Genomic DNA, 26,989 nt, shown 5'->3' with positions numbered 1-26,989 from the left:
TTGAATCCTGGCCTGGACTCCTTCCCTGGGCAAACAGCCCACCCTACTCTTGCTTGGGTTTACACACAGCCCTTAATCCAGATTGCTGGGTAAATCCTTCCCCAAGTGGCCATACCAGGGTATGACTCAGGAACAGCACCACTTGCTAGCCAGGCACCTGCGGCTCCCAGGAAGGCTTACCACCACCCGGTGGAAGGAATGGAAAACTGCAAGGGCACGTTGCCCTCCGCCCTGGGAGGAAAGAGCTGGCAAGGCAGCTCATACGGCCAAAAGCCCTTTGTGTAGCCCATGGAAGCAGGAACGCTGCAAAGGAGTGGGGCAAATCCTGCGTTCGCCCCCTTCTTCCTTCCACAGCTCCCCGGCCGCCTTCCTCGGCTTACCTTCCACCGTGACGTTGTCCACAGAGAGCTGCAAATTCTTGCCACGGCGGACCACACGGACCGTGTGCCATTCGTTGTCATTGAGTTTGTGGCCGGCAAAAAGGGTCTCTGGGCCTTTACCTGCAACAGGGGAGAGGGGAGGGTGTTGTCAGGGGGTGGGGGGCTGCCGCTTGGTTAACCCGAGGCCGACGGCGCCTCCCCCCCATTCCCAAAGTGTCAAAGACCTCAAAAGCTCACGCGAAGACCCAGCACAAGAATCAGAGACACACACCCCACCCCAATTCCACTGGATCTTTCACCCCTGCAGGCAAACACACACTCACACACTCACACACACACTCAAGCTCAGCTACGTACACTGGCTGCAGCAGCCTGTCCTAACACATAAAGTAACCCAACCTTCACTCCCGCAAGAGGCCTCATGCTGTCCAGCGGTGCTTGGGACTGAAGGGTCTCAAGCCAGCCCCCTCTTTAGTTGAGGCTGATGGCCCCGATCCCAATGGGGCTGTGAATCCTTCCTGGGTCGCAGCCAGAATTCCGAAGGAGCTATCCAAAATGAGGAACCTATTTTGGCAGGGGGGTTCAGCCCTGTCGAATGCTCCTTTAGAGTCTGGGCTCGTTCGGACTGAAACGGACGCACAGCCCCACCAGAATCTGCGCCGCCAGCCACCACTTCAATGGGGCAGATAGCAAGTTCGAATCTTTAGCAGGGGCTGCGAAAGGGATCCTGACTGGACAGGTGTTGGCAGTCAGCCTGCTAGACTTGCTATAAGGACATCTTCATAGAATCATAGAATAGTAGAGTTGGAAGGGGCCTATAAGGCCATCCAGTCCAACCCCCTGCTCAATGCAGGAATCCACCCTGAAGCAGAGGGTTGTCCAGCTGCCTCTTGAAGGCCTCGAGTGTGGGAGAGCCCACCACCTCCGTAGCTCACTGCTTCCATTGTCGTACTGCTCTAACAGTCAGGATGTTTTTCCTGATGTCCTATTTAAAGCAGCTCTTTATTCAGAACGACCAGGACTAGACTCTTAGTTTATTTTTAGGGCCAGGACTCAATGGGAAAGTGTTTGCAAAAGCTCCCCGCTTCAATCCCCAGCAATTGCAGGCCAGCTGGGAAAAGACCTCCGAGAAACTGCGGCCCGTCAGCGCAGACAAAAACGGACCTAGTCGGTCCAAGTCTCTGCAGCTTCTCCTGACAGCGATGTCAAGGGGTGATTTGGGCAAGGTGGGCTTGCTAATCAACACCAGCCTTTTGCATGCAGGTGGGACAATGGCTAATAACGGCCGGGGAAGGCAACGGCAAACCACCCCGCTATAAGGTCTGCCAAGAAAACGTCAGTGAAAGCTGGTGTCCCTCCAAGAGTCCGTAATGACTCAGTGCTTGCACGAGAGGTTCCTTTCCTTTCCTTCCTGGGACAATGGCTAAAAGGCGACAAGAACCATTAAAAGTATATTGAGGGGGGGAGAATAGGGCTAGGGTCCCAATCCAGCCCTCACAGGTTCCGTAGATGCCCCACTCAGCCATCAATCGTTCGATGGTCCCCTTCCTGCCATTCGAACAGGTATTAACGCCTCTTTCCTAAGACTCAACTGCTGGCAGTGAAGAGCTTGAAGCTCCAATATAATATTTCGGGGGGGCTTTTGTGCGAAAGACTATGCGTTTGCATATGTGTGTGTGTGTGTGTGTGCAAGGCAAATTGGTCACCCACCCGCTTGCTCCCCCAAAGCCAACTTCCTGGTGGTCTGCTGAAAATAAAACGTCACTTTGCAAACTGTTATTCATTGCAAAGACGCAGCGGCTTCGAAAGGGTGGGGGGGGGGAGAAAGACACCGCTCAGTGTTTTGAGGATCAAGCCCCCCCCCGCGCTCACAATATTTACATGGGCACATGCTGCCACATGCTGGCCAAAGTTGGAACTGCAAGGGAGTGCTGCCATCTGATGGGGAATCCAGATATAGCAGGAACTTCTAACCCAAGCTGATGGTGTCTAGGTGAGTTGCAGTTCCACCCATCTGGACACCACCGGGATGCGGGGAGGGGGGGATACTTGTGCTGCCACCAGATGGAGGAAACCGAGCACTGCTGCAATTTAAATGGCTCCATCTGCAATGCCATGGCGGCAGAAACTCGGCTGTTAAACCATCTGGCCAGTAATCTGGAATGAGCTGGCCCAGGCTCCCTGGCCCTGAGTTGCTAGACGTGGACTCCTTCACGCTATTCAGACTAGAGGGAGAGAAGAGAATCAGGGCCATTCCATTGCGTTGTCATAGAATCATAGAATAGAGTTGGAAGGGGCCAATAAGGCCATAGATTCCAACCCCTTTGAGACCGGCTGCCTTTGGCTGTCCCTCAACCATCACCCAGCCACAGCAATCCCAGCAGGAACATTTCAAGCGCTTTCTATCCCAGCGGGCCAGGATCAGAGTGGCAGCTTCTTTCCTCCTCCTTCCCTGTCTCTCTTTCCTTGTATGCCATGGCTTTTCGATTGTAAGTCAGACGCCAGGGGCTGTCTTAATGCTGATAATTTGCTGGCTGCCCCTGGGAGTTGTTTTGGCTAAAAAGAGGGGCAAAAAAATGGGGGAAGGTTTAAATAAATAAATATGGGCATAGGAGACTAGGTTACGGCACTCTTCCTCAACTTGGTGCCCACACGAAGATGTTTTGGAGTTCAACTCTCATGTAGCGATGTCAGAGAAATCTGCTGCGAAGGTGGAGTTCACGGAGTGTTCCTAGGTTTGCCCCCCCCCCAACTTTGTTCCAGTTCCTGCCAAGGCACCCAATTCGACATGCAGCGAATCAGGTCAGTGCAATGATTTTTTCAGGCGTTTTGTGCATTTGGTTTTCCCCACAGGTTCTGCAATCCGTGCAAAATCCCGAACAATTTGCGTAGGTAGCAACAGCAGCAGCAGCCAAATTCGCACAAATTTGTCCAGATTCGCGTGGCTTGTCCGAATCTGTGCAAAGTTGGGCATAATCTGCACAAATTGCTCACAAATTGTGGAACCAGTTGCGGGGGGGGGAGAAAGATACACAGAGAGAGAGAGAGAGAGAGAGAGCCTGTGGCTCAGCTCACAAATGCAAATCAAGTCGTACACGGCGTGAAATTCCTTCAAATCCAATCAGAACCAAGTTCCCCAATTCTGGACATTCCTATCCTCATGTTGCCTGAGGGTGATGGGAATTGCAGTCCAATAGGTTGAGAACAGCTGCTCTAGGGGAACTCGCTCTGCTACAGGACAGGCGTGTTTTGAGATGGTCTCAAGGCAGGGATCTTCTTAGTTCCACTGAGGTTAGTTTAAGACCTCAAACTTCCAAATCCTTGGACCGTGCACCCTAGAAGGGGGTTAGGAATATGGACAGAGGCCCTCTTCCGAATCTGCAGACATGCCCTCCTTTCCCTTATCTGGTTAACCAACACGTCTCCCTCTGCCCAGAACCCAGGGGGCACGTCCTCGCGCCTTTTCGTCTGCAAAGGTATCAACATCAAGCATGCCCCAACCATGGGGTGTGTGTCACGGTTTAACCCCCATTTGGCCACCAGAATGACCTTACAAATGACCCACCCCACTGAATCTTCGAGCCAGGATGTTGTCAGATCCCATAGCCAGGACTAAGGGTTCTCTCCGCAGCTCCCGGAAGGGAACAGAGCCTTCGTGGATTGAGGCGGGGTTGGGATGAGACAGAAAGACTTAATTTGACTGACTGGACTTGGTTTCAGGCCAATCTACTCTGCCAGAGTTTAAGGCTGCGTGAAGGGGCAATTAACAAGAGCCCTTGAACATGCACAGAGTGCCTTTTACCAAGTTCAGCCCACACGCATTTGGGACTAGAGGGTGCTAAGTTTCCACCATTCAGGGCTGTTTGTTGCAGAACAGCTTTCTTCAACCTGGTGCCCTCCGGATTTGGCTGGGAATGATACACAAGGTAGTTTAGACCAAACTGAAGGTCCAGATTCTATATTTTTGGGATTGGTGAAGTCTGAGGTCCAGGACGCTTGGGTTCTCTGCCCAGCATTTTGCAATCAAAATTATATATTCAGATTTTATTGTTTTGAGTACCATTGCATAGAAACAAGTGTTTGATACATGGTCATGGAAACATTAAGGTGCATGTTGAGAAAGAAAAATGTCCTACAATTCCCAGCATCCTCCAGCCTACAACTCCCGGCATGCCCCATGCTGGCTGGAGCATGCTGGGAGTTGTAGGACTTTTCCCTTCGTCTGCGACCCTATACAAACATACCTGGGGGTAAGCCTGACGGCACACCGTGAGATTTATTCCAGAGGATCGCACTGCAAAATACATACACCTGAAGGCCTTACTCCCTGTCTGTGCTCATGTTGCACAGGTTGAGCACCACTGCCTCAGTTTCCTCTCACGCCATCCCACTTTGGCTTCTCCCGTTCTAATCCGGCCACTGATTGTGAAGACCAAAACGAACAGTGGTGTGTTGTCCTTTTGTAGCTCTGAAGGCTTGCTGTCTCAGGAACTCACCTCTGTCTGGAAAAGGCGCGTGTCCAGATTTCCAGAGTCGGGGCTCACCTGGCCTCACCTGCGTGGCAAGGTAGTACCAAAGGGGCATCCTTCCAGCAACCAACGGCCTACCTGTCTGCACTCCTGTGCGGCATGGGGGTGTCTGCAGAACACAGGAAAGGCCTACTCGAGGGTGGAGCAGAGGGTCCAAAACAGACTTCTCCAACGTGGTAGCCATGGGCACCAATATGCCCACAGAAACGTCTCTCGGCGTCCTCCAGGCTCCTGCCCCTCGTGTTTTTTTTAATTTATTTCTCAAGGGTTTCTCCAATTAAAAGGAGGCTGGATTGCTGCAAAGCAAAAGAGTGCTCTCCAGTGCCGTCTTTATTTTGGGCTCAAAGGAGCGTGGAGCTCAGATCCCCACCTCTGCCTCGTGCGTAAGTTCCTCGGGCAAGTTACTTTTCTTTTAGTTTGCCTTCTGGGAAATATGTGTTTTGTGGTGGCTCACGCCCACTGTTGCAGTCATTTTATGAATGGGAAAGCCCCGAGCCAGGGCAGACATTTTCGGAGCATGCTCAAAATTCCAGAGGTGCCCCCTTACCCCAAAGGGTTGAGGGTGGTCTGTACAAGATGCCCAGGTAAGAGACCCCTGGTCACACCAAGCCCCACACTCACCACCTGGGCTGCAGAGCCAACGATTTATCAGAGAGAATCCAACAAGAACTTGAAATGGGGAAAGCGATGAGAAACCAGGTTGTCCTTCTGCCTTCATGGAATGTGAGCGGCAGAGGCAGTAGCAGCAGGCCACGAGAAAGGTTCAGTGGACGGCAGAGATCTGCTTGAAGAATCAACGTCGTGCTTTTCTACCTGAGAGCACTACTGGGACCACCCCATAAACCTTCCCTGACCCTTGATTTGCAAAAGCGAGCATTGTCTTCTCTCAACCGGGCCCCCAAAACTCCTTGTACATCAGGGGTGTTGCTAGGTTCTTAAAACAGATCCAGGGCCCTGGGCGGTGTGGCCTGCTATCACAACGCCCATGTTGTCCATCACTCAAGTCATTGAAAGGATCCATGATGGCCATTTTGTGTTCCAGAGTCCAGCCTAGCTGCTGGGGTGTAGTTTCATAGCTGTGTTCTGCTTGGGAAGAGGCATATTGAACGGGGAAAGGCGCTATCCACTTTTAATTCCCCTGGAATAAGATAAATGTTTGATGTTTCTGGAACAGGTTGTCAAAGGACCTTCTTGAGTGCAAGGTGGGCTGGTTGCCACTTTAGCATCCAGGGGGCCCTGTCTGCTTCCCTCACTCAGGAACTGTTTATATATAAATGAGCAAATGATACCAACTCCCCCATCACCTTAAAAAGAACCAAAATGCAGACTTTAAATCTCCAGGTGTCTCCTCTAAAGAAATTGATGGATGCCCCTGGTACTCCCACTTATGCTAGATTGTGCCTGCTTTATTTACAGAACTAGCCCTGATTGATTTGGTATGCGACTTGGTTTTCAATACACCTCCCACATTCGGCAGGTAAGCAGACAAGTCGTACCACAAACGTGCTCCTTGAGGACACCTTGAGCTCCGTCCTCGCTCAGCTCCTCCTCCCCTTCAGGTGGAAAGGCCGTGTTAAAATTGGCAGGTTCCTCTCGAGGCAATGTTGACTGTTGGAAGAGTCCAGTTCTTTCCAATGGGGAAAGACAAGGGACACCGGGCACCTCTTCTGGGCTTTGGGAGGGAGCGGGGCCTCACCCCGGTTCCTCCATGGGCCAAGTCTTTGTGAACCTAAACTGGATTGCTGCCATAGATTAATATGGAAACAGGATCTGATGGACTTAGGAGAGGTACATGGAAAAGTGACACAGACAGATTCCTCTATCTCTAGAATCATAGAATAGTAGAGTTGGAAGGGGCCTATAAGCCCATTGAGTCCAACCACCTGATCAATGCAGGAATCCACCCTAAAGCATCCATGACAGAGGATGCTTTAGCCTCTCTTCTCCAGGCTAAACAGGCCCAGTTCTTGCAGTCTGTCTTCATAGGGCTTTGTTTCCAGACCCCTGATCATCCTGGTTGCCCTCCTCTGAACACGCTCCAGCTTGTCTGTGTCCTTCTTGAATTGTGGAGCCCAGAACTGGACGCAATGCTCTAGATGAGGCCTAACCAGGGCCGAATAGTGGGGAACCAGGACCTCGTGCAATTTGGAAGCTGTACTTCTATTAATGCTGCCCAAAATAGCATTTGCCTTTCTTGCAGCCACATCGCACTGTTGGCTCCTATTCAGCTTGTGATCTACAACAATTCCAAGATCCTTCTCGTTTGTAGTACTGCTGAGCCAAGTATCCCCCATCTTGTAACTGTGCATTTGGTTTCTATTTCCTAGATGTAGAACTTGGCATTTATCCCTGTTAAATTTCATCCTGTTGTTTTCAGCCCAGCACTCCAGCCTATCAAGATCACTTTGAAGTTTGTTTCTGTCTTCCAGGGTATTCGCTATCCCACCCAATTTTGTGTCATCTGCAAATTTGATAAGTGTTCCCTGCACCTCCTCGTCCAAATCATTAATAATAGTTTGCAGTGACGTCGTGGAGGCAGGGTTTGTAGAGACGCAGCCCCGGCACTTTTTTCATGAGCAAAGACGCTGAGGTCACCTCCCACCCCCATCAGAATCCCCTGTTCATTCCAAACTGAGCTGCAATCCTCACTGTAGCTAGAAGGAAATGAATTTTCCCATCAACAAGATATTATCCCCTGTTGTCAAGCAAGGTATTCTGGGATGTCTTGGTCTTGAACGGGCAACTCAGACCCATTTGCTTGACCAAAGACCTGCTCCCAGTGGAGAGGAAAACTGCTAGAACTGGTCGGCTGATACGGATTAACACACCTGCGGGAATTTTTGGACTTTCCTTGGGGGGTCGTGGCTCCGAGGACGGTGACGATGAGCGACTGCATTTCCACCACATCCGTGGTTTGGGTTCTGTCAAGCGATTCTTGCCTGGATCTCTTGGGGATGCCGATTTGCTCTGAAATGCGGCCCCAGATTTGGAGGAGGCGGGGCTGGGTGGGTGAGTGGGTGGAGCCTCAAGTCATAAAACCACTGTTCTTAATTGTGAGCCACTGTGGCTGAACTGGTTTGAAATTGATGCATATCAATAGCATATATAGATGAACCAAGCTGAGCTGGTATCAGGTGTGTGTGTGGCGAGGAATGTGTGTCTGTGCTCTCGGCTACTGAGAGGGAGAGACCTTCATTCCCATAGATCAAGGGGGATGTTTCTTGGGACGATCCAGATGAAGCCGTCTGTCCTCTTCTTCCACCACGACTAAGACCACGTTTTCCCCACAGGTACAAACTGCCACAGCTCTGCAAATTCCAGTCCCATCCTGAGACCTGCCAACCTCCCACCCTTCTCCTCCCACCCCCCAAAACAGTGCCCAAAGCATGGGAGAAAAAGCTTACTGATAATCCACATTTGGATTTCTCTCAAGCAGAGTCAAATCGTACTCCTTAGGAACGAGAGGTAAAGCAGTCCTCACAGAAGGTAAAAGCAGGGTGGGGCCTCTCATGACCTCCCGTCTGGAATTTGAGCACTGAACCCCTAAACCCAACGTACATCCCATCTCAAGAAACTCTCTCCACATTCCAGGATTGGTGCTGAAAATTCAGACCCTTCCCCGACAAACCCTTGCGAGGAAGAAACTGAGGAACGGGGTGGGGGGGACGACACACACGACACAGTGTGACTCACCTCAAGGTGGTGTAAAGAGAACCTCGGAGCCCGGGCCTTCACTCCTCTCCCAAAACTTGTGTGTGTGTGTGTGTGTGTGATGTTTGTTGTTGATGCTACAATTTTAAGGAAGAGGATGGCTGGGAATCGAGAATTCCTCTGAGTGCCCTCGGGTGCACAAAAGCGGCACGTGGGGAGAATTGTGAACATCTTGGTCTCAGCAAAAGGGCCCTGCTATTGCCCTAAACTTTAACAAGGGCTGTGATAAGTCACCAGATGGGGGGGGGAGCTTTAAGAATGAAGGGGGGCAAATCCACAGAGCCGTTCGATTCCAGGAGCTGGATACAGAACCCTTTGCCTCCCCCCCAGCACTCGCCATGACCCTCCTTCCTCCCGTTCCATCACCCTCCGCATTTCCGTCTTCTTTCAACCCTGGCACACACAAGCCCCCCTTTTGGACTTGAGAAAACCAACATCACAATTGTAAACCGCAAGATGAAAAGAGAACGAGTCGAAGAAGACAGGAAAAAAAATTGAGAGAGAGAGACAGAGAGACAGAGAGACAGAGAGAGAGAGAGAGACAGAGAGAGAAAAAAATTGGCAACTTACTGGGGTTACAGCCTATCCTGACACAGTCTGAGATGAGGGGTCAGGGTAGGGGAAGGAGAAAGAAGAGAACGAGAGTTTTATATCCTTCAAGGTAACGTCTGCAACCAAACACCCAAAAACCGATGCAGCCCACCATCCGGGGACAGACGCGCAACAAGGTGGACACTTGGCTCCGTGCTGAGGAATGCGCGGGGAGGCCGCCGTTGTGCCCGTGAGGAGGAGAGACGTAGAGGAGACCTTTGCACAGGCTGCTACCCCTCGAATTGCCCCCTACGGCCACCGCCGTCTCTCCCACCAGCAGAGCCAAAGCCATCGGGGGGCCTGTCCGTCTACGCACAAAGCAGCCACGCCGAATACGGAGTTTGCAGGTGCCCGTCTCCCATCGTTGGGAAAAGATTAGCAACGTTTGTCTACATTCGTGCCATTCTGAATTTCTGGACGCTCTTTGGAACCTGGGATGGTTGACATTCCCTAAATAGACCTTTTCTGTCAGGTGTTCTCAGTTCCGGAGCATTCAACGCACTTGGTAAAGCTGTGGGCCAAACCTGCAACCCCTAACCCCACCCCCAGAGTCCCAGTCTGGCCGTGTGGAGTTCCCCCAATGGCCACGCCCCCTTTCCCCTTTAGCTCCACCCCTTCCCCTCAACCACGCCCCACTGGGCTTTCGCACGTTCCCCACTCTCTGCCTCTCCTAAGGCTGTTATCTGGCAGTACGAACTTCACGCTAAATTATGCTGTTATTTTTCCCCCCTTTTCCCATCAGCTCCACCCACACATCCCCCAAAGAACCTCTCTGAAACCAGAAGGGGTTTCTGCAGCCCCTGCGATAAAGCGCCATGAGGCTGGGTCCCTCCGGGGCCAAAGCCTTCTGATGATTTCAGCATCCAAAGCGTCCCAAACGGGCTGGTTTATGCGTAGACTAAAGCTTCCATTTTTGTGGGGAGACCGGCTGGATCTGAACAGGTTCTCATCGCCCGCCCTCCAAGCACAGACACAACTACCTGATGGCTTCCTGGCTTCCTCTGCTGGACTGTTGGGCTTCCTCAGTACTGACAAGTGGCCACCTTGCAAAGACCAGCTGTGCAGGAGAAGGGTCAGCTATTCCTTCCTCTTCAGCCCCAAACTCGAGATTTGGGGGTGAGAGGAAGGACCACGAACAGCAGCGCCATGCTCAGGTGTAACAGGGGTGCCTCTCCCCCCTCTCCCACAACTCCCGGCCCTGAGACACCCTGACACGTCACCACATCATCGTCCCCGGAACCTCCAGAGACTGGGGACGCTTCCCCTACGGTAGCTCCCTTACCTGCCTTCACTCTGTGAAGGGTGCTCCGCGCAATTCCTGAACAGCAAGGTCACACTGCAGGGCTGGCGTCGGGCACGCCCAGGGCCAACCGCGGGGCATGCTTAATGCCGAAACCAAGGCCCGGTCATCGCTCGGAGCATCCTTCAAGGGGGCTCAATGAGAAACAGGGGCCCTTCTGAGCCGCGTTGCCAGGAGCACAGAAGCAATTGCCTGAGCCACCGAGGTGAAGGAGCGTTGCGGGGTGAGCCGTGGGGTACTCCTCAGTCTCTTCAGGCCCGGGGGAGAATTCTGCTGGAGGGGGAGGAATGCTCCCCTCCCAGGAGAAGATGGCGACAGAGAGAACCCCCTCCTTCCCCACAAAATGCACAGCTGGGCTTGGTGCGCGTCGTCAACCGCTACAGAGCAGTGGATACAAGCAGCCACGAGACCAAACCGGCCCTCCCACAGTGACCCACGTGGAACCAACAGGGAACGCCGGGCCACAGGAGAGATGGGGTGGGGTGGGAAAGAACTCCAGGGAACAGAGAAGGGGTGGGTTCTGTGGGTCAGGTGTTTGAGGTGAGGTTTGGGGGCTGTGGAGGGGAGGCAGGTCACCGGCGGGGGGCAGCCATGGGTCAGGGCGTTTGGTCTCCGGGGCTGTTTGCTCTGGGCTGGCCATGAATGTGCCGATGAAGGTCAAAAACCATAGGGAGATGGGAGCAGGGAGAGGAGAACCACGTTCGGGTCTTTAGAAAGAAGGAGGGACCAGCCCCCTTTCTCTGCTGGAGCACCAAACAAGGGCTGGGGTCGGGGGGCACAGGTGGGAAATCGCCTGCCCCTCGTACGCTGCTTAGCCATGGCAGGGAGAGCTGGTCCAGACGATAAAGAAATGGCCCCGCTTCCCTGCCATCTCGGCCCAGCCCTGAGGTTGCTCCGGAGTGAAGGACGAAACTGTTCCCAGTGGCACGGCAGGATTTCTTTCCAAAGACCCAACGAGCAAGAGAGACAACCGGAGAGTGCATCTCGGGGTGGGTTCCCATGTAACGTCGTTTCTCCGCGCGCGCCCTGCCCCCGTGCGCAGAGTAATAAGCAGCACAACGCATAAGTGTCATGTTTTGCAAAGCAAAATCCACCATTTTGTAGGAAGAATCAGGAAGGGTTCCCGACAACGCCGGCGCTGAGCACCAGGTAGGGCGGGACGATGTCTTCCACTTCTGGCTACCAGTTCCATATCTGAGGCTGATGTCATACGAATATGAGAGTTTCAAGCCTACGGAGAACTCCACTCCCAAACCCCAAACCCAGCAGGCAAATCCTGCCACAAGATCAATGAATTTATTTATACTCGAGAATATATTTGTGTTGTCACATCTTTATAAGACTCATCTGGGCTGGATTCACACGTACCTTTCTAAAGAAATTTTCTCTGCCCACCCTAGACCAAGCTCCCCCCACCTTCGTGCCCGCCAGGCATTTTGGACTACAACTCCCAGAATCCCTGATCACTGGCAAAGCTTACTGGAGCTGTTGGGCGTTGAAGCCCCAAACATCTGGAGAAGGTTGAACCATAGAATCATAGAATAGCAGAGTTGGAAGGGGCCTACAAGGCCATCGAGTCCAACCCCCTGCTCAATGCAGGAATCCACCCTAAAGCATCCCTGACAGATGGCTGTCCAGCTGCCTCTTGAAGGCCTCTAGTGTGGGAGAGCCCACAACCTCCCTAGGTCACTGGTTCCATTGTCGTACTGCTCTAACAGTCAGGAAGTTTTTCCTGATGTCCAGACGGAATCTGACTTCCTGTTACTTGAGCCCATTATTCTGTGTCCTGCACTCTGGGAGGATCGAGAAGAGATCCTGGCCCTCCTCTGTGTGACAACCTTTTAAGCCTTTGAAGAGTGCTCTCATGTCTCCCCTCAATCTTCTCTTCTCCAGGCTAAACAGGCCCAGTTCCTTCAGTCTCCCTTCATAGGGCTTTAGACCTGCCCTATCCCAGGCGCTATTCTTTTCACAAGAAAAATGAATTTGGCAGTGGCAAAAAATTATCTCCCCCCTCCCTGTGAAACTGATGTTTTCAGCACTACGGGGGTTTAAATGGGTCAACTATAGCTTGAGAACAAGCTAAATTTCACCGTTTTAGCACGACGGGAGTGGTTTGCCACCAAATTTTGGTAGAAAATGATTCAACATGGCCCATGGGTGGGTGGGGCGGCAAAAATGGCACGAAGTTTTCCATCCCTGGCAGGGTGGGCATCCCCATAAAATACAGCACGGCTTCTCAGCCACCCTTACCCTCACGAAAACGTGAGACGAACGTGCGAAGCTGTTCATTCAAACAGGCCCTGTGGATACCTCCAAATCCATCTCTTGTGAAGGGTCTGGCTACTCTGCTCAGGAAAGCTCTGTTACACAGAGGTGCTTGACGAATACCCCGAGTTTGACGGGGCTTTTGTCAGAAAGCTCAAACTCTGAACAGTGACTCATGAGTAGCCCCGCCGACCATGCCTGGAACATGTGAGCGCGCATCTCCCAGCTGATTTTCAAACGTCCGTATGCACACAACTCCCACCTATGATACGGAATTGGTAGCCAGAAGGGAATCATCTATTACTAATCTTCTCTACAATGAAAGGATTCTAGCCACAAGGTGGACGGATCTTGCCCTTTAAGAAGCATGTGGGTTTTGCATTCCAAAATCATGCTGTGGGACGGATCCTCCCATGGAACACGTTACATGGAACCTGCCCACTGGTGAAGGGGCTGTGGGTTCAGCCGCCCTTCACGCTGGCAGTACCTCCGCCAGTTGGCTCTCCTGGGGCGAACAGAGCAGAAAACCAAGGCGATGCATGGGAAGTTCTGACCAGCCGTTTACCTAGGTTGACCGTGAGCTTCATCTGGCCGCCGTCCAACTCCAGGCGAAGGGTGTCAGCCGACTCCTTGGAGGTGGTGGCCATCATGAAGCCGTAGGCCCGCTGCGACATGAAGCGGAGGGAGACGTCTTCGGCCTCCGTGTGCATGACCGTGGGCAGCATGATCTTCATGTACATGCTTCCGTCATAGCTCAACACGGTGGCCTCTACCCCGTGCCAGGTGGGAGAGAGAGAGAGAGACAGACAGAGAGAGAGAGAGAGAAGACAAGAAAAGGAAGGAAGATTAGGAACGCAGGAAGCTTTATATTTCATATCGTATTTTATGCTGCATTTAGTGGTTTAAATGTTTGCGAACTGTCCAGAGAGCTTCCGCTATTGGCAATAGTTGCTGGGGAACATGGGCGGGAGGGTGCTGTTGCACCATGTCCTGCTTGTTCATCCCTGGCTGATGGCTGGTTGGCCACTGTGTGAACCGAATGCTGGACTAGATGGACCCTTGGTCTGATCCAGCATCAGGGCTCTTCTGATGTTCTTAATATAGAAATGTAATAAATAAATAAATAAACTCCATAAGGCCCATCTACATGGCCAATGTCAGGGATGATGGGTGTTGTGGCCTTTCTGATGTTGTTTGATCCCAAATCCCATCAGCTCCGGCCAACATGGTCAATTGTCAGGGCTGATAGGAGGAGCAGATGAAGAGGAAGAATTTATTGCATTTCTAGATTACTGTTCTATTTATTACATTTTGTAAACTCTCTGGGCGGTTTACAAAAGATTAGAAGATTAAAAACGATATGCAACCGTAAAAACAGAGAACAAATTGTATAAACAAAGACAAGATACATCGCAAAACGACTTTGAGCAATCGGCCAAACCTAAAAAAAAACCCACCCAGATCCGGGATTGATTAAAACTCATTGCACGTTTGCCCACTGGCTCTCTGTCTGCCAAGCAAGCAAGTGGCAGCCATGATGAGGAAGAGGAAGAGGAGGAGGACGAAGAGCAGCTGGTGACCAGGCCGGTGAGGAGGTGGACTTGCTAACGGAAGGGACCCATCGAAGGCACCCTACCCAAAGGATTTCTAAAACCTAGAGCCGACGCAATTGCTGACACTTTTGATTTTATTTATTTATTTATTGCATTTCTAATCCTCCCAACAGCCAATGTTCTTTTGGATAATCGGGACTTACCGGGTTTGCTTCTTAATCTTTCCATCTATCCACCGATTTATTGCTGGGGAGGAAACCGAGCCCTGCCTTGCCCGCCCGCACCGACGTGTTCCGTTTTGGAACACCGGGTCCCCCTGCAGCCTCTCCCTGCTCCCAGCCGCCCACCCCACCCTGAGCCCCCTCACCTCTCTCGCACAGCCGCCCCAGGTAGCCGGTGCCCACGCAGTCGCAGATGAAGCGGTTCCACCCCTCCCGGCAAAGGCCGCCGTTCCGGCACGGGGAGCTGCCGCACTGCTTGAGGGTCTCCCGGGAGCAGAAGCTGGAGACGCCGGCCACGCTCTGCACCTCGGCCAAACGCCGCACGTCTCGGCTCTTGCCGTCAATGAAGAGGTCCCTCACGCAGCCCACGTAGCCGTAGTTGAGGAAGGCCGTCCACACCTCGGGGGGCAGGATGAGGTCCAGGCGGTTCTCGGGAAGCCCGCCCAGGTACATCTCGCTGTCCAGGTCCAAGATCTCGCTCTCCCCGCTGGCCAGGAATGGGGTGCTGCGGCTGTTCACGGAGATGGAACCTGGGAGGAGCCAGAGCGGGGGAAATCACTGCAAGGAGCTGGGCTCACGCCCCCCCCCCCGCCTGCTGAACGCCACCTCCGTCTTCCCGCCAAGGGAACTCACTCCATGCTGAGCTCAAGCCTGCTGGGAGGGGCCGTGGCTCAGCGGTAGAGCCCCCCGGTTCGATCCCCGACAGCATCTCTAGGTAGGGCTGGGGAGAACCCCGCCCTGACCTCCTGGAGAGCTGCTGCTGCCAGTCCGTGTCGACGATACTGGGCCAGATGGACCAGTGGTCTGACTCAAGGCGAGGCAGCTCCTTAAGTTCCTATTTAAAACCATCCCCTTATTTGGGATCATGAGGACTGGAAACTTAACTTTCATTTTAGGGGAAGGGCCATGGCTTAATGGCAGAAGCCCCCCAGCAGTGGTGCAGGAAGGGACGCAACAGGGGAATCCCCATTGTTACCTCCAATCAGAGATCAGAGGCAACGTGGTGATTCCCTTCCCTAGGTCAGGGGGCGGGGCTTGGGGAAGGTCAGGGCCCACAAAGGGCGTTTAACCCTCTGCAGGCCAGATTGGGCACCTACCAAGGTTGGATTTGGTCTACAAGCCACCGGTCGCCCTCCTCCGCACTACGCCCCCGTGGCCAACCCCCGTGAAAGCCCCCCACGCAGCCTACCCACCCTTGCGCCCGTCTCGCTGGAAGTCCACGTGGCACCACTCTCCGTCGTTCACCTTCTTGCTGCTGGCCCGCATTTTGATGCCGCCCGAGCCCATGTCCAGCAGCAGGTAGAGGTAGCCATCCAGGAGCTCCATGGCGAAGTAGTCCGCCTTGTGCAGGCGTTCAGAGCGCCCCTCCTTGGGGGGCTGCAGCCGGCCGTGGCTGAAGAGCAGAAGCCCGTTGGGCTCCGTGGTGCGGAAGTCAAACGAGATGGAACCCGTCTTCTTGGTGTTCCACTTGGGCAGCGAGATGTAGGCCTCGGGAGACTCAAAAGTGACCGGGTCAAGGGCCGCCACGTTCTCACAGCGGAAGACCAGGTCTCCGTTGATCTTCATCTTGGGGTCACCCTCTTTGGCCAGGCGCGACAGCTCCAGCTTAAAGTCGTTGTTCTTGTAGACCACCTGCAAAGAGACCGCAGAGACCAGGACGTCAACGGGACGGAGTTAATCTTGCCACAACTTGACACGAGTGCGTCCTCCGCCGCCTTCTCTTTTTTTAACGCTTCGTTCATTGTGACCAGGCCCAAGGAAGGGGCTGACGGGACTGTGCTTTCCTGCCCAGGCCAGCTGGCGGAAATCAAGCACAGCGTGAAGAAGAGCAAGGAACAGTCCAAAGAGCAAGAGATAATTTTTTAGCGAAATAAACTAGAGGTGGGCGAATGTGCGGTGAGCTCGTTGAGGTAAGACTCAGTTCGTCCCATTCGTGCATTCGTGCAAAATCAGACATTTGAAAAACAGACAGAAAAACGGGAAAGAAGAGTAGGGCTCAAGGTGAGAATGCTTGAGCCTAGAACTCACCTCTATTTGCCTCAATTCCCCACAATTCTTACATGAAAACGTCATCAATTCAGGCATGGGAACCTGCCCTATATCTTTTGCAGGGAACACAGATGAAAAGAATTCATCTTGCTTCTCCACAATCTCCTGATCCTTCTTTGGAGCTCCTTAACTCCATCGTCATCCAAAGATCTAAGTGCCTCCCTAGCCGGTTCCTGGCACCGTCCACATTTAGAGACCCTCCCCATGTTCTGTCTGATGAGTCACCGAGAGGGGAGCATTCCGATGCGTCAGGTTCTGATGAGACTAATTGCACCCAAGCCAAGTCTGTGCTCCAGGGGCACTGCTAGGCACTTAGAAGTTTTGGGGTCCCGGTCCACAAGACATAAACCTACATAAAACCCGCATATGCTAATTTATATTGACATTTGCAAATTTGGAATAATGACTAGGCTTGATTTGAATTTAACAGGAGGCAAAGCCTGCCAATTAATTGTTCATCCAAATAATCTCAAATAAAATGCATTCTGAAGTGAATTGTACCCTGTCTCAGTAGTTTCCCAAGGACACTCTGTGAGATAGATTCAGGGCCCTGGGGAAATGATTGGGACCCTGGGAAATAGATTCGGGACCCTGGGAAATTGATTGGGGCCATGGGAAATATATCCAGGACCCTGGGAAATAGATTCGGGACTCTGGGAAATAGATTCGGGACCCTGGGAAATTGATTGGGGCCATGGGAAATAGATTCGGGACCCTGGGAAATAGATTCGGAACCCTGGGAAATAGATCCGGGACCCTGGGAAATTGATTTGGGACCCTGGGAAATAGATTCAGGACCCTGGGAAATAGATTAGGGACCCTGGGAAATTGATTGGGGCCATGGGAAATAGATTCAGGACCCTGGGAAATAGATTCGGAACCCTGGGAAATAGATCCGGGACCCTGGGAAATTGATTTGGGACCCTGGGAAATAGATTCGGGACCCTGGGAAATAGATTAGGGACCCTGGGAAATAGATTAGGGACCCTGGGAAATTGATTGGGGCCATGGGAAATAGATTCGGGACCCTGGGAAATAGATTCGGGACCCTGGGAAATAGATCCAGGACCCTGGGAAATTGATTTGGGACCCTGGGAAATAGATTCGGGACCCTGGGAAATAGATTCGGGACCCTGGGAAATTGATTGGGGCCATGGGAAATTGATTGGGGCCATGGGAAATAGATTCAGGGCCATGGGAAATAGATTCAGGGCCGTGGGAAATAGATTTAGGTCTGGGGCCCCATCGTTCTAATCCTGGCAATGCCCCTCCTAGCTCCTTCCACTGAGGAGGTTCCAGTGAGAAAGCTCTCTCTATTAACCCCATCCTCCACCACCACCAGCCCATGCCCTATCCGGCTGCAACCACTGCCCCCTCCCCAATGACTCACGTCCTTGAGGCATCCCATGAAATTGTTGCTGACGGGGGAGCCCGGCAAATCCGCCGTGTTGGGGCTCCCCCCAATGTAGAAGAAGTCGTCCGAGCCCAGCATGGTGTAGTCCTCCTGGGTGTAGCCGGTCGTGGTGAGGATCCCATCCACAGAGATGGTCACCTGTCCGTCGTGAGCGCAGGGGGTGGGGGAGGGGGTGGGGGTGGGGGGAGACAAGGAGACAACGAAGTGTTAACCAACTGGGGAACTGGTGAGGTGAAGGGGGGAGTTTGTGGGGGGAGGTGGGGCTGCTGACTCATTTTTATGTCTGCTTGTCTCTTTGGAGAATTGCCACATATTTTTTTTTAAAATTTTGTAGGGGAGGGAGAAGAGAGAGGAAAGACGAAGAAGGCAGAATTGGCAGGGAGGGAGGTTGGAATGATCTACACAAGGCTTGATGGTCCAGTGAGCGATACTGTTTCACAGCGCCCTTTTTTTTTAATTCTCCATAACCGCCCACCCCAATTTCGTCCCAGTGTGGCCCAATCACAGCCCCCAGAGCTCCACCCCCACAGTGTGTTCCACCAACCGAGGCACGGCCTCTTCGGCTGGTTGCTCAGGAGAGTTCTCCAGGAAAGGCGTCACCTGGGAGAAGAAAGGACTCAGAAGTTGTGGAGGGCATGGCAGGAGTTCAGGAAGAGGTTGCAAATTTAAGCAGCTTTGATGCTCGTTTTTTACGTGGTTCCCTTCAAAGAATCGTCGCTTCGCAATTCTGCTAGAGTGAGTGGCTACAGAGCTCAGGGGCGTTTTGCTCCCAGAATCCCTTGCTTGGTGGAGCAAAGTTCTTTCAACAAAACAACATAACACGAAACAAATAAACAAACAAAAAACCCCACCCGAAGGGAACCGCAAAACAGCCAATGAGAGCGGTTACAAAGGCTGACCGTTGAGGAGGAAATGGAACGGCATGAACTCGAAGAGGACAGGCTGGCTGCAACCCCGACTGGGAATACTCTGCAGTGTGACATTTTGCCCCCAGTGCTGCTTGTCTATTTCTTCTGCCTCGAGCAAAATCCCTGTGTGATGTCCCGCGTTGCGCCCTGCAGTAAGCGGACCATCACACTTCCTACAAAATCTGGAGGTTAAGACGGTTTCTGCAAAACATGGACATTTCTACCCATTTCATTGCCTTGCAAAATGGACTTCGGAGCACAGAGCGGAGCTCTCTCGGTGCAAAGAGGAAATATGTATTTTTTTTTTTCCTGTTTGGAAGGAGATTCCACAACTTGACCGTAATGATCGATTGCATTGCTCTTAAAAGCTACGGATTTGGAGGCACTTCCATTAAGGAAGCTTGATATGGAGTGACTAGAAGGTTTGAGCATATAACACCGATTCTGGCCCGCTTGCATTGGCTGCCTGTATGTTTCTGAGCCCAATTCAAGGTGCTGGTTTTAACCTACAAAGCCTTACACGGCTTGGGACCACAATACCTGACGGAACGCCTCTCCCGATATGAACCTACATGAATACTACGTTCAACATCTAAGGTCCTCCTCCGGGTGCCTACTCCAAGGGAAGCTCGGAGGGTGGCGACAAGAGAGAGGGCCTTCTCTGTGGTGGCCCCCCAACTGTGGAACAATCTCCCTGACGAGGCCCGCCTGGCGCCGACATTGTCACCTTTTCGGCGCCAGATCAAGACTTTTCTCTTCTCCCAGGCATTTAGCAGTGTGTAATGACCGTGGGTCTGTTTTTTGACTCATTGTTTTTAAAGTTGTTATAGCGGTTTTAAATGTATGTGTATTTTGCTTGTTTTTGTGGGTTTTTAATCTTTGTATATTGTTTTTAAGTGTTTCTATCTTATGTGAATCGCCCAGAGAGCTTCGGCTATGGGGCGGTATACAAATGCAATAAATAATAATAATAATAATAATAATAATAATAATAATAATAATAATAATTTTAGCTATGGGAAGCTGGGGCGGCCCAGCAGAAATGGTAAAACGGGACGCAGAAGCTGAATGTGCAAGGCTGCATTTCGGATCTACTTTGAATCTCCCAACCAATCTAACTGCTTCTCTGAGTATGTTAAGAGGCCAATTCGCCTTTTGGATTGGAAGCCATACCTGGGAGCCTTTTTTGGCTGAGGAGCAGGATGAAGAATACTTCCAACTCCCCTCCCTCGCCTTCGCCTTGCACGTTGCCTGTGCTACCGAGTGAGCACGGTGGCGCTGGAGGCCCCTGACATAAAAAGGCACAGTTACAAGATGGGGGATACTTGGCTCAGCAATACTACAAACGAGAAGGATCTTGGAATTGTTGTAGATCACAAGCTGAATATGAGCCAACAGTGCGATATGGCTGCAAGAAAGGCCAATGCTATTTTGGGCGGCATTAATTGAAGCTATCGCATGAGGTACTGGTTCCTCTCTATTCAGCCCTGGTTAGGCCTCATCTAGAGTATTGCGTCCAGTTCTGGGCTCCACAATTCAAGAAGGACGCAGACAAGCTGGAGTGTGTTCAGAGGAGGGCAACCAGGATGATCAGGGGTCTGGAAACAAAGCCCTACGAGGAGAGACTGAAAGAACTGGGCATGTTGAGCCTGGAGAAGAGAAGATTGAGGGGAGACATGATAGCACCCTTCAAATACTTGAAAGGTTGTCACACAGAGGAGGGCCAGGATCTCTTCTCGATCCTCCCAGAGTGCAGGACACGGAATAACGGGCTCAAGTTAAAGGAAGCCAGATTCTGGCAGGACAGCAGGAAAAGCTTCCTGACTGTTAGAGCAGTACGACAATGGAACCACTTACGTAGGGAGGTTGTGGGCTCTCCCACATTAGAGGCCTTCAAGAGGCAGCTGGACAAGCATCTGTCAGGGATGCTTTAGGGTGGATTCCTGCCTTGAGCAGAGGGTTGGACTCAATGGCTTCAGAGGCCCCTTCCAACTTTTACTATTCTATGATTCTATGATTTCCAGCCTGCCCAGTATTGTCCTTGGCAGCAACTCAGGGGGATCTAACCCTGGTTGTGCTGACTCCAGGGGTCCCAGACTGGGGTGCTCTGGCTTCAAAGGTTCTGGGCCAGACTCAGCACCGGGTCTGGATTTGCCACCTCCACGCTGTGCATCGCTGAGTCACGACACAGAGAACAGGCACAAAGGCAAATCAATGCCTTGGATTTTACTGCTCCAGTTAAGAATGTTTTGCCATAAAAAAAAGAAGTTGATTGCCTGGGAACCAGAAGCAATTGGGTCTGAGCCCACCTCGGGAAAAGCAGGGGGCAAACGTAAAGGATGAAAGCCCCTCATCTTCACGAGCCGAAATCCCAGCTAGACTTCGTTGCGGGACTCTTCCGTTCTGGGACAGGTCAACCCAAACTTTCTCAGTCGACAAGACCCTCCGAAAAACAGCGGAAGGAGAGATCATGTGCCCTCTTGTTTGTTACGTTGCATTTCTTGCCCTTTTATTTATAGTAACGCAATTGGCTTAATCCGCTTGTCTGCAGACCACAAACCCATTTAGGCCGAGGGAGTTTTTGCTAAAATTCCACGGAAACAACCGGCAACGTTAATGGTTTTGTGGCTGTCAGCCTCAGAGGGCTCGCTTTCAAATGCCGCGGAGCCTCTCTGCTTCCTGCCTTGAAATTCATTACGATCCGCTTGGTTTTAGAGGAATGAAAACATTACTGGGTGGATTCCCAGGTGACGGCCCCCGCCCCCTCCCCAATCGCGAGGCATTTGCCCTCAGGGCCCTCTAAACCTTAATGAAGCCCCAAAGAAACACTGAAAGCTTGGAGGACTTCGATCCCACAGGGGGAAGCAGGCGGCTTGGTTATTCCAAGAAGCAAGCTTGGCCTGGCCTGGCCTGGCTGGATCACACCCAAGATCCATCTTGCCCAGAATGTCTTTGATAAAGGCCAAAAGAAGCATGTGGATGGGTTGGGGTGGAGGGACAGGCCGGAGGTTGCTATAGGGCAGGGGAGGATAGACTTTAAGACAGAGCTAGGACATCTAATCAGGCCTGGGGAGGTACCCAATCCAGCCCATGGAAGATTAGGGACAAAGCCCCTGCCCCAAGTTCTGTCCCCTGGACCAGAGGCTGCCGGGAGATTGGGAAGGAGGCGAGGCAGAGGATTTCCCGTGTTATCTCCAAACTCGTATCGGAGATAACAAAGGGATTTCCCTGTGTGCTGCCCCCCTTCCAATGGAAATGGAAGCAATTTAAAGGGGCACCCAACTTGGCAAATCCTACATAAGGCATCCAAGTCTCTTCCCGCGCTGCTCTCGAAGTGGGATGCAAAAAGTGAGGGAAAGAGGGGCCCGTATCTTCCAGTACTTGAAAGAAGTCCAGGGTAAGGGATGAGCTAAGCGTGGCAAACACCACCTTCCAGATGGATCCCTCCAACATCCCTACCACCAACTGGAGTCAGATAGGAGATAATGGCTTAGAAAGACAGGTACAGAATTTCAGAACTCTGAGCACATGCTCAGGCCAGGAATGTGTTTTCAGGACTAGACTTGGAGTCTGCACACCGGTCTTTGCTCACATAGATCTACTGCTATTTCCCTCCAAATGTTCTTGATGTCAGCAGCCTCATTTAGGCAGGAAAACAGGCTTGCTGTGGTCACTATGGACGGAAGGCCTTTGCAGATCTGCTGCAAATCACCCGGAGATGTGCCAGAAGATTTGGGTGCACCTTCCTACAGTAGCTCCATAATCCCTGCTCTGCCAATATATTTTTAAATCAATGGCTTATTAAATTATCCAGCGCTCGTTCCTACAAGGGACTGAAAGGAGCGAGAAACACCTATAATTAGTGTCTGATTTAAGACATCCATGAAGGATACGGAGCTACACAAAGGTTCTATTTGTTTGCTTAGAATCCTAGAATAGCAGAGTTGGAAGGGGCCTACAAGGCCATCAAGTCCAACCCCCTGCTCAATGCAGGAATCCACCCTAAAGCATCCCTGACAGGTGGTTGTCCAGCTGCCTCTTGAAGGCCTCTAGTGTGGGAGAGCCCACCACTTCCCTAGGTAACTGATTCCATTGTTGTACTGCTCTAACAGTCAGGAAGTTTTTCCTGATGTCCAGTCGGAATCTGGCTTCCTGTCACTTGAGCCCATTATTCCGTGTCCCACACTCTGGGAGGATCGAGAAGAGATCCTGGCCCTCCTCTGTGTAACAACCTTTCAAGTATTCGAAGAGTGCTCTCATGTCTCCCCTCCATCTTCTCTTCTCCAGGCTAAACATGCCCAGTTCTTTCAGTCTCTCTTCGTAGGGCTTTGTTTCCAGACCCCTGATCATCCTGGCTGTCCTCCTCTGAACCCGCTCCAGCTTGTCTGCGTCCTTCTTGAATTGTGGAGCCCAAAACTGGACGCAATACTCTAGATGAGGCCTAACCAGGGCCGAATAGAGCGGAACCAGTACCTCACACCATTTGGAAGCTATACTTCTATTAATGCCGCCCAAAATAGCATTTGCCTTTCTTACAGCCATGTCACACTGTTGGCTCATATTCAGCTTGTGATCTACAACAATTCCAAGCTCCTTCTTGTTTGTAGTATTTCATCTCTTGTTGGAATGTGGGAAGACACCACCTCTTGCGTCCTTCTTACAGGCATGTTCTGACTTGAAGTGATGATTCATCTGAAATGTTGTTGTACATATGATCAGGTCCGGGGTCAAGGTGAGGCACAGTCGGGCACAGGTCAAGGGCCCACACACCACTAGGGGCCCATGGAGTTGCTTCTCCTCCTCTTCCCCACAGCAACCTGCTTGCTTACCTGCCTCTCGCTCTGGACCAGGCAACATGGTGGTGAGAAGGAGGAACAGCCCACTTGCTCCCCAGCTCTCTGCCTGTCATGCAGGCAAGTGGGAGCCATGATGAAGAGGAGGAGGAAGAACAAGAGCAGCTGGTGATGATGATGGTGAGAAGGTGGACTTCTGGAGGGTCCAGTGTGCGTATTGCTCAGCCTGCTGTGCAGGAGCTGCTAACCGTGCCTGGGTATCCGCAAGACTCCTGTTCTACTCTCCCCTCCAAGGTTTTATTTTTATTATTATTATTTTGATAGCTGGATAGCCCTCTGAACAGAGGACTGCGTCCTCTGATAGCCCTGCAAATAGAGGCCTGTCCCCTGTAAAGGAGGACACGTGGCCACTCTACCCAGGCTGGGTAGGGAGGCTGCCATTGCACTCCTGTCATAGAATCATAGAACCACAGAATAGTAGAGTTGGAAGGGGCCTACAAGGCCATTGAGTCCAACCCCCTGCTCAATGAAGGAATCCACCTTAAAGCATCCCTGACAGATGTCTGTCCAGCTGCCTCTTGAAGGCCTCTAGTGTGGGAGAAGAGCACACAACCTCTCTAGGTCACTGGTTCCACTGTCGTACTGCTCTAACAGTCAGGGAGTTTTTCCTGATGTCCAGCCGGAATCTGGCTTCCTGTAACTTGAGCCCGTTATTCCATGTCCTGCACTCTGGGAGGATCGAGAAGAGATCCTGGCCCTCCTCTGTGTGACAACCTTTCAAGTATTTGAAGAGTGCTCTCATGTCTCCCCTCAGTCTCCTCTTCTCCAGGCTCAAGATGCCCAGGTGTTTCAGTCTCTCTTCATAGGGCCTGTCCTGCTTGTGGACTTCTCATGGGGGCAGCCGGTTGGCCGCTGTGTGAACAGAACGCTGGACTAGATGGGCCCCGGGTCTGAGCTAGCAAGGTTCTTGTTCTTATGTTCTTAAGAGGAATGGCAGGAAGCGCTCAGACTGTTAGCAGGGCCACCTAAAGGGTTTAATTGGAGGGGACGAGGTTAGAGCTTAAGTACTTAAAACAAGAACACCTCCCGCCGACACTTAAACAACCCAGGCAAGGCATTTATGGGCTGTTGAGTTAGCACTAAGCCGGAGGGACTGCCTGGGGTTGTGTTAATGAGGCGATAATGACTCCGGAGGAGGCATAAATAAATGGAGTCAAAAGGAGGGACACTAGGAGTGCAAAGTCCCCTCGGAGGAGTTCAAGAAGACGTTTGCATCCCGGCTTCCACTTTTCCTCTCCAGCCTCCCAAAGTGAACTCGGACCACTTTGCAAGGCACGGCTGCTCAGCCCATATGTACAAATAGCCTCCCCCCTAACCTAAGTGGTGCCCCAGACATGGCGGACTACAAGGCCCGTCACCCTCAGGCAGTGTGGCCAGGATGATGGGGTGTGTAGTCCAACCCATATGGAGACGGCCAGGTTGGGGAAGGCTGGGATTTTTTTAAAAAATAAGGGTGCATTAAGAGATTTGCACAAACCACAGCTGAAGTTCGCGGGAATTTGCAAAAGTTGCGCAAATTGCATCTGTACTTTGCACAATTTGTGCGATTTTTTTTTTTAAAAAAGTCCACTAACTACCCAGACTCACTGCAGACAGAGTCAGGTCTGTTAGCAGAAAATGGAACCAGGCCCACAAAAACACAACAGGTTCCATCTTCCCCAAAGGGGTTCCGCCGACTTCACTGCCTCTGCTGCCTCTGCTGTCTTTTTTCCTTACCGCAGAAAACCTGCGAAGGAAAACAGAGGGGATTGGTGCCCTGTGCCTCCTCGGTGTCTAGGAGCCCTCCTCCTGGAAGCTGGAAAAGTCAGCAACGATGTTTTGGGGTGCTCTTCCCCTAACCTGCGTCCTCTTCTATTACGGATAATTTTAAAGTTAGCTTTGGGGTTTGATCTTTCTTGCTCCGTTTGTTTCAGTCCTGCTCATGTTTAAATGCAATTTCCCCTTCCTCTGAAAGAAAGAACAACAGAAGAGAGAGAAGGGTGGACGAGAGGAAGTGAGAGAGAAGGTTTTCAGTCTTAAAAGCAGGGATGGGAACCGTGCAGCCCGCCCAGGAGGACTTTTGGAGGGCCGCTCGTTCGCCACCCTGGCTTAAAAACAAGCCAACAGACCTGAAAGTAAAGGTTTGCATTAAGTCCTTCTGAGCACGACGCCTTTCAGGGAGAAACGACGGGATGCAGCCACCATCCCATCTCCCTCCCACGAGCACGTATTTTGGGGCACCAAATGTTACAGGTTTAGCAGGCAGGATATGCAGGCACTCGGTCAAAAGGTCATTCGGGATTGTTCCCCAGTCACCAACTTCCGAGAGTAACGCACACTGTTCGCCCGCAGCACTCTCCGTATCCTGCAGAGGGCAGCGCTGAGTTAGACATCCCTCCTCGCCTGAACCATAAAGCCAGGACAGCCTACAGACACAAATGGTGAATTCCTTCAGCCGGAAACCCGAATACCTGGACACAGATACGTCAGGCAGAAAGCAGCACGGCTGTGGAAGGGCGTCAGCCTCTCCGTGGGTCCTTCCGGTCCATATCGACACCAGAACCACACCCCCACCTAGAACAAGCGGGGGGAACCCAGCCACGCAACCAGTGCCTTGGGACGTCTTTTCATCACCTGTTGGGATGCGCAGAACTGAAGCAGTATGAGGCCCCCAGCGGGCGGGGCGGGGTGCTTCCAGGCAAAAAAACCCAACCCCATTATAATTTCACTTGGACCATCAAGTCTTGTGCAGAGAGGGCGGGCGAGGAGGCCTCTGAGCTCGGGAACATGCGCGCATGTGTGGGAAGGGGGCGCAGTTTGGGGGAAGGGGAGAAAGGGTGCCTGTGTCAAGAGAGGCCTGTCTGGGAATCCCTAACCGTGGCGGACATCCCTGCCCTCCGGGCGAGTCAAGTGGAGGGTGGGAAGGGTGAGAGGGAGGGGCAGGGAGCGGGGAGGGGGGAGAAGGGTCTCATTAGTAATTTGTCAGTACAACAACATGCAAACGAAGTTAGAATGCGGACGGATGGGGGGGGAGAAAGAGAGCGATTGGGTGGGGGCTGGATCTGAGGCAAGCCTCCCCCTCTGCCCCCGCTTTGTAGCAGGCAATGTCCAGCCACCTATTTCCCCAAACTCTGCCAGAAAGGAAAGCGAACCGATCCCCACGCACCGGGCAGAACCGGACCAGTTCTCCTCGAAGGCAGAGGTTAACCCTGCAGTGTCTCCTCTGAGACTGACCT

General features: G+C 52.1%; 1 protein-coding gene across 2 annotated transcripts in view; it reads right to left on the bottom strand.

Moving 5' to 3' along the window:
• The window catches only part of NRXN2 (neurexin 2), a 250,888-nt gene that overhangs the window by 157,910 nt on the left and 65,989 nt on the right, over positions 1–26,989 (bottom strand). For both annotated transcript variants that reach the window (XM_063146186.1, XM_063146185.1), the window contains exons 4-9: positions 17,990–18,151; positions 15,744–16,182; positions 14,697–15,080; positions 13,342–13,545; positions 9,191–9,217; positions 381–500 (exon numbers count right to left, since the gene is read on the bottom strand). In XM_063146186.1, the coding sequence (XP_063002256.1) occupies positions 381–500; positions 9,191–9,217; positions 13,342–13,545; positions 14,697–15,080; positions 15,744–16,182; positions 17,990–18,151 (1,336 nt within the window). The remainder of the gene's footprint in view (positions 1–380; positions 501–9,190; positions 9,218–13,341; positions 13,546–14,696; positions 15,081–15,743; positions 16,183–17,989; positions 18,152–26,989) is intronic.

Source organism: Elgaria multicarinata, chromosome 21 (assembly GCF_023053635.1).
Source record: "Elgaria multicarinata webbii isolate HBS135686 ecotype San Diego chromosome 21, rElgMul1.1.pri, whole genome shotgun sequence".
In the NCBI taxonomy this organism is placed as follows: domain Eukaryota; kingdom Metazoa; phylum Chordata; class Lepidosauria; order Squamata; family Anguidae; genus Elgaria; species Elgaria multicarinata.
Note: the sequence above shows the minus strand (reverse complement) of the source record. Positions and strands in the feature narration are given on the sequence as shown.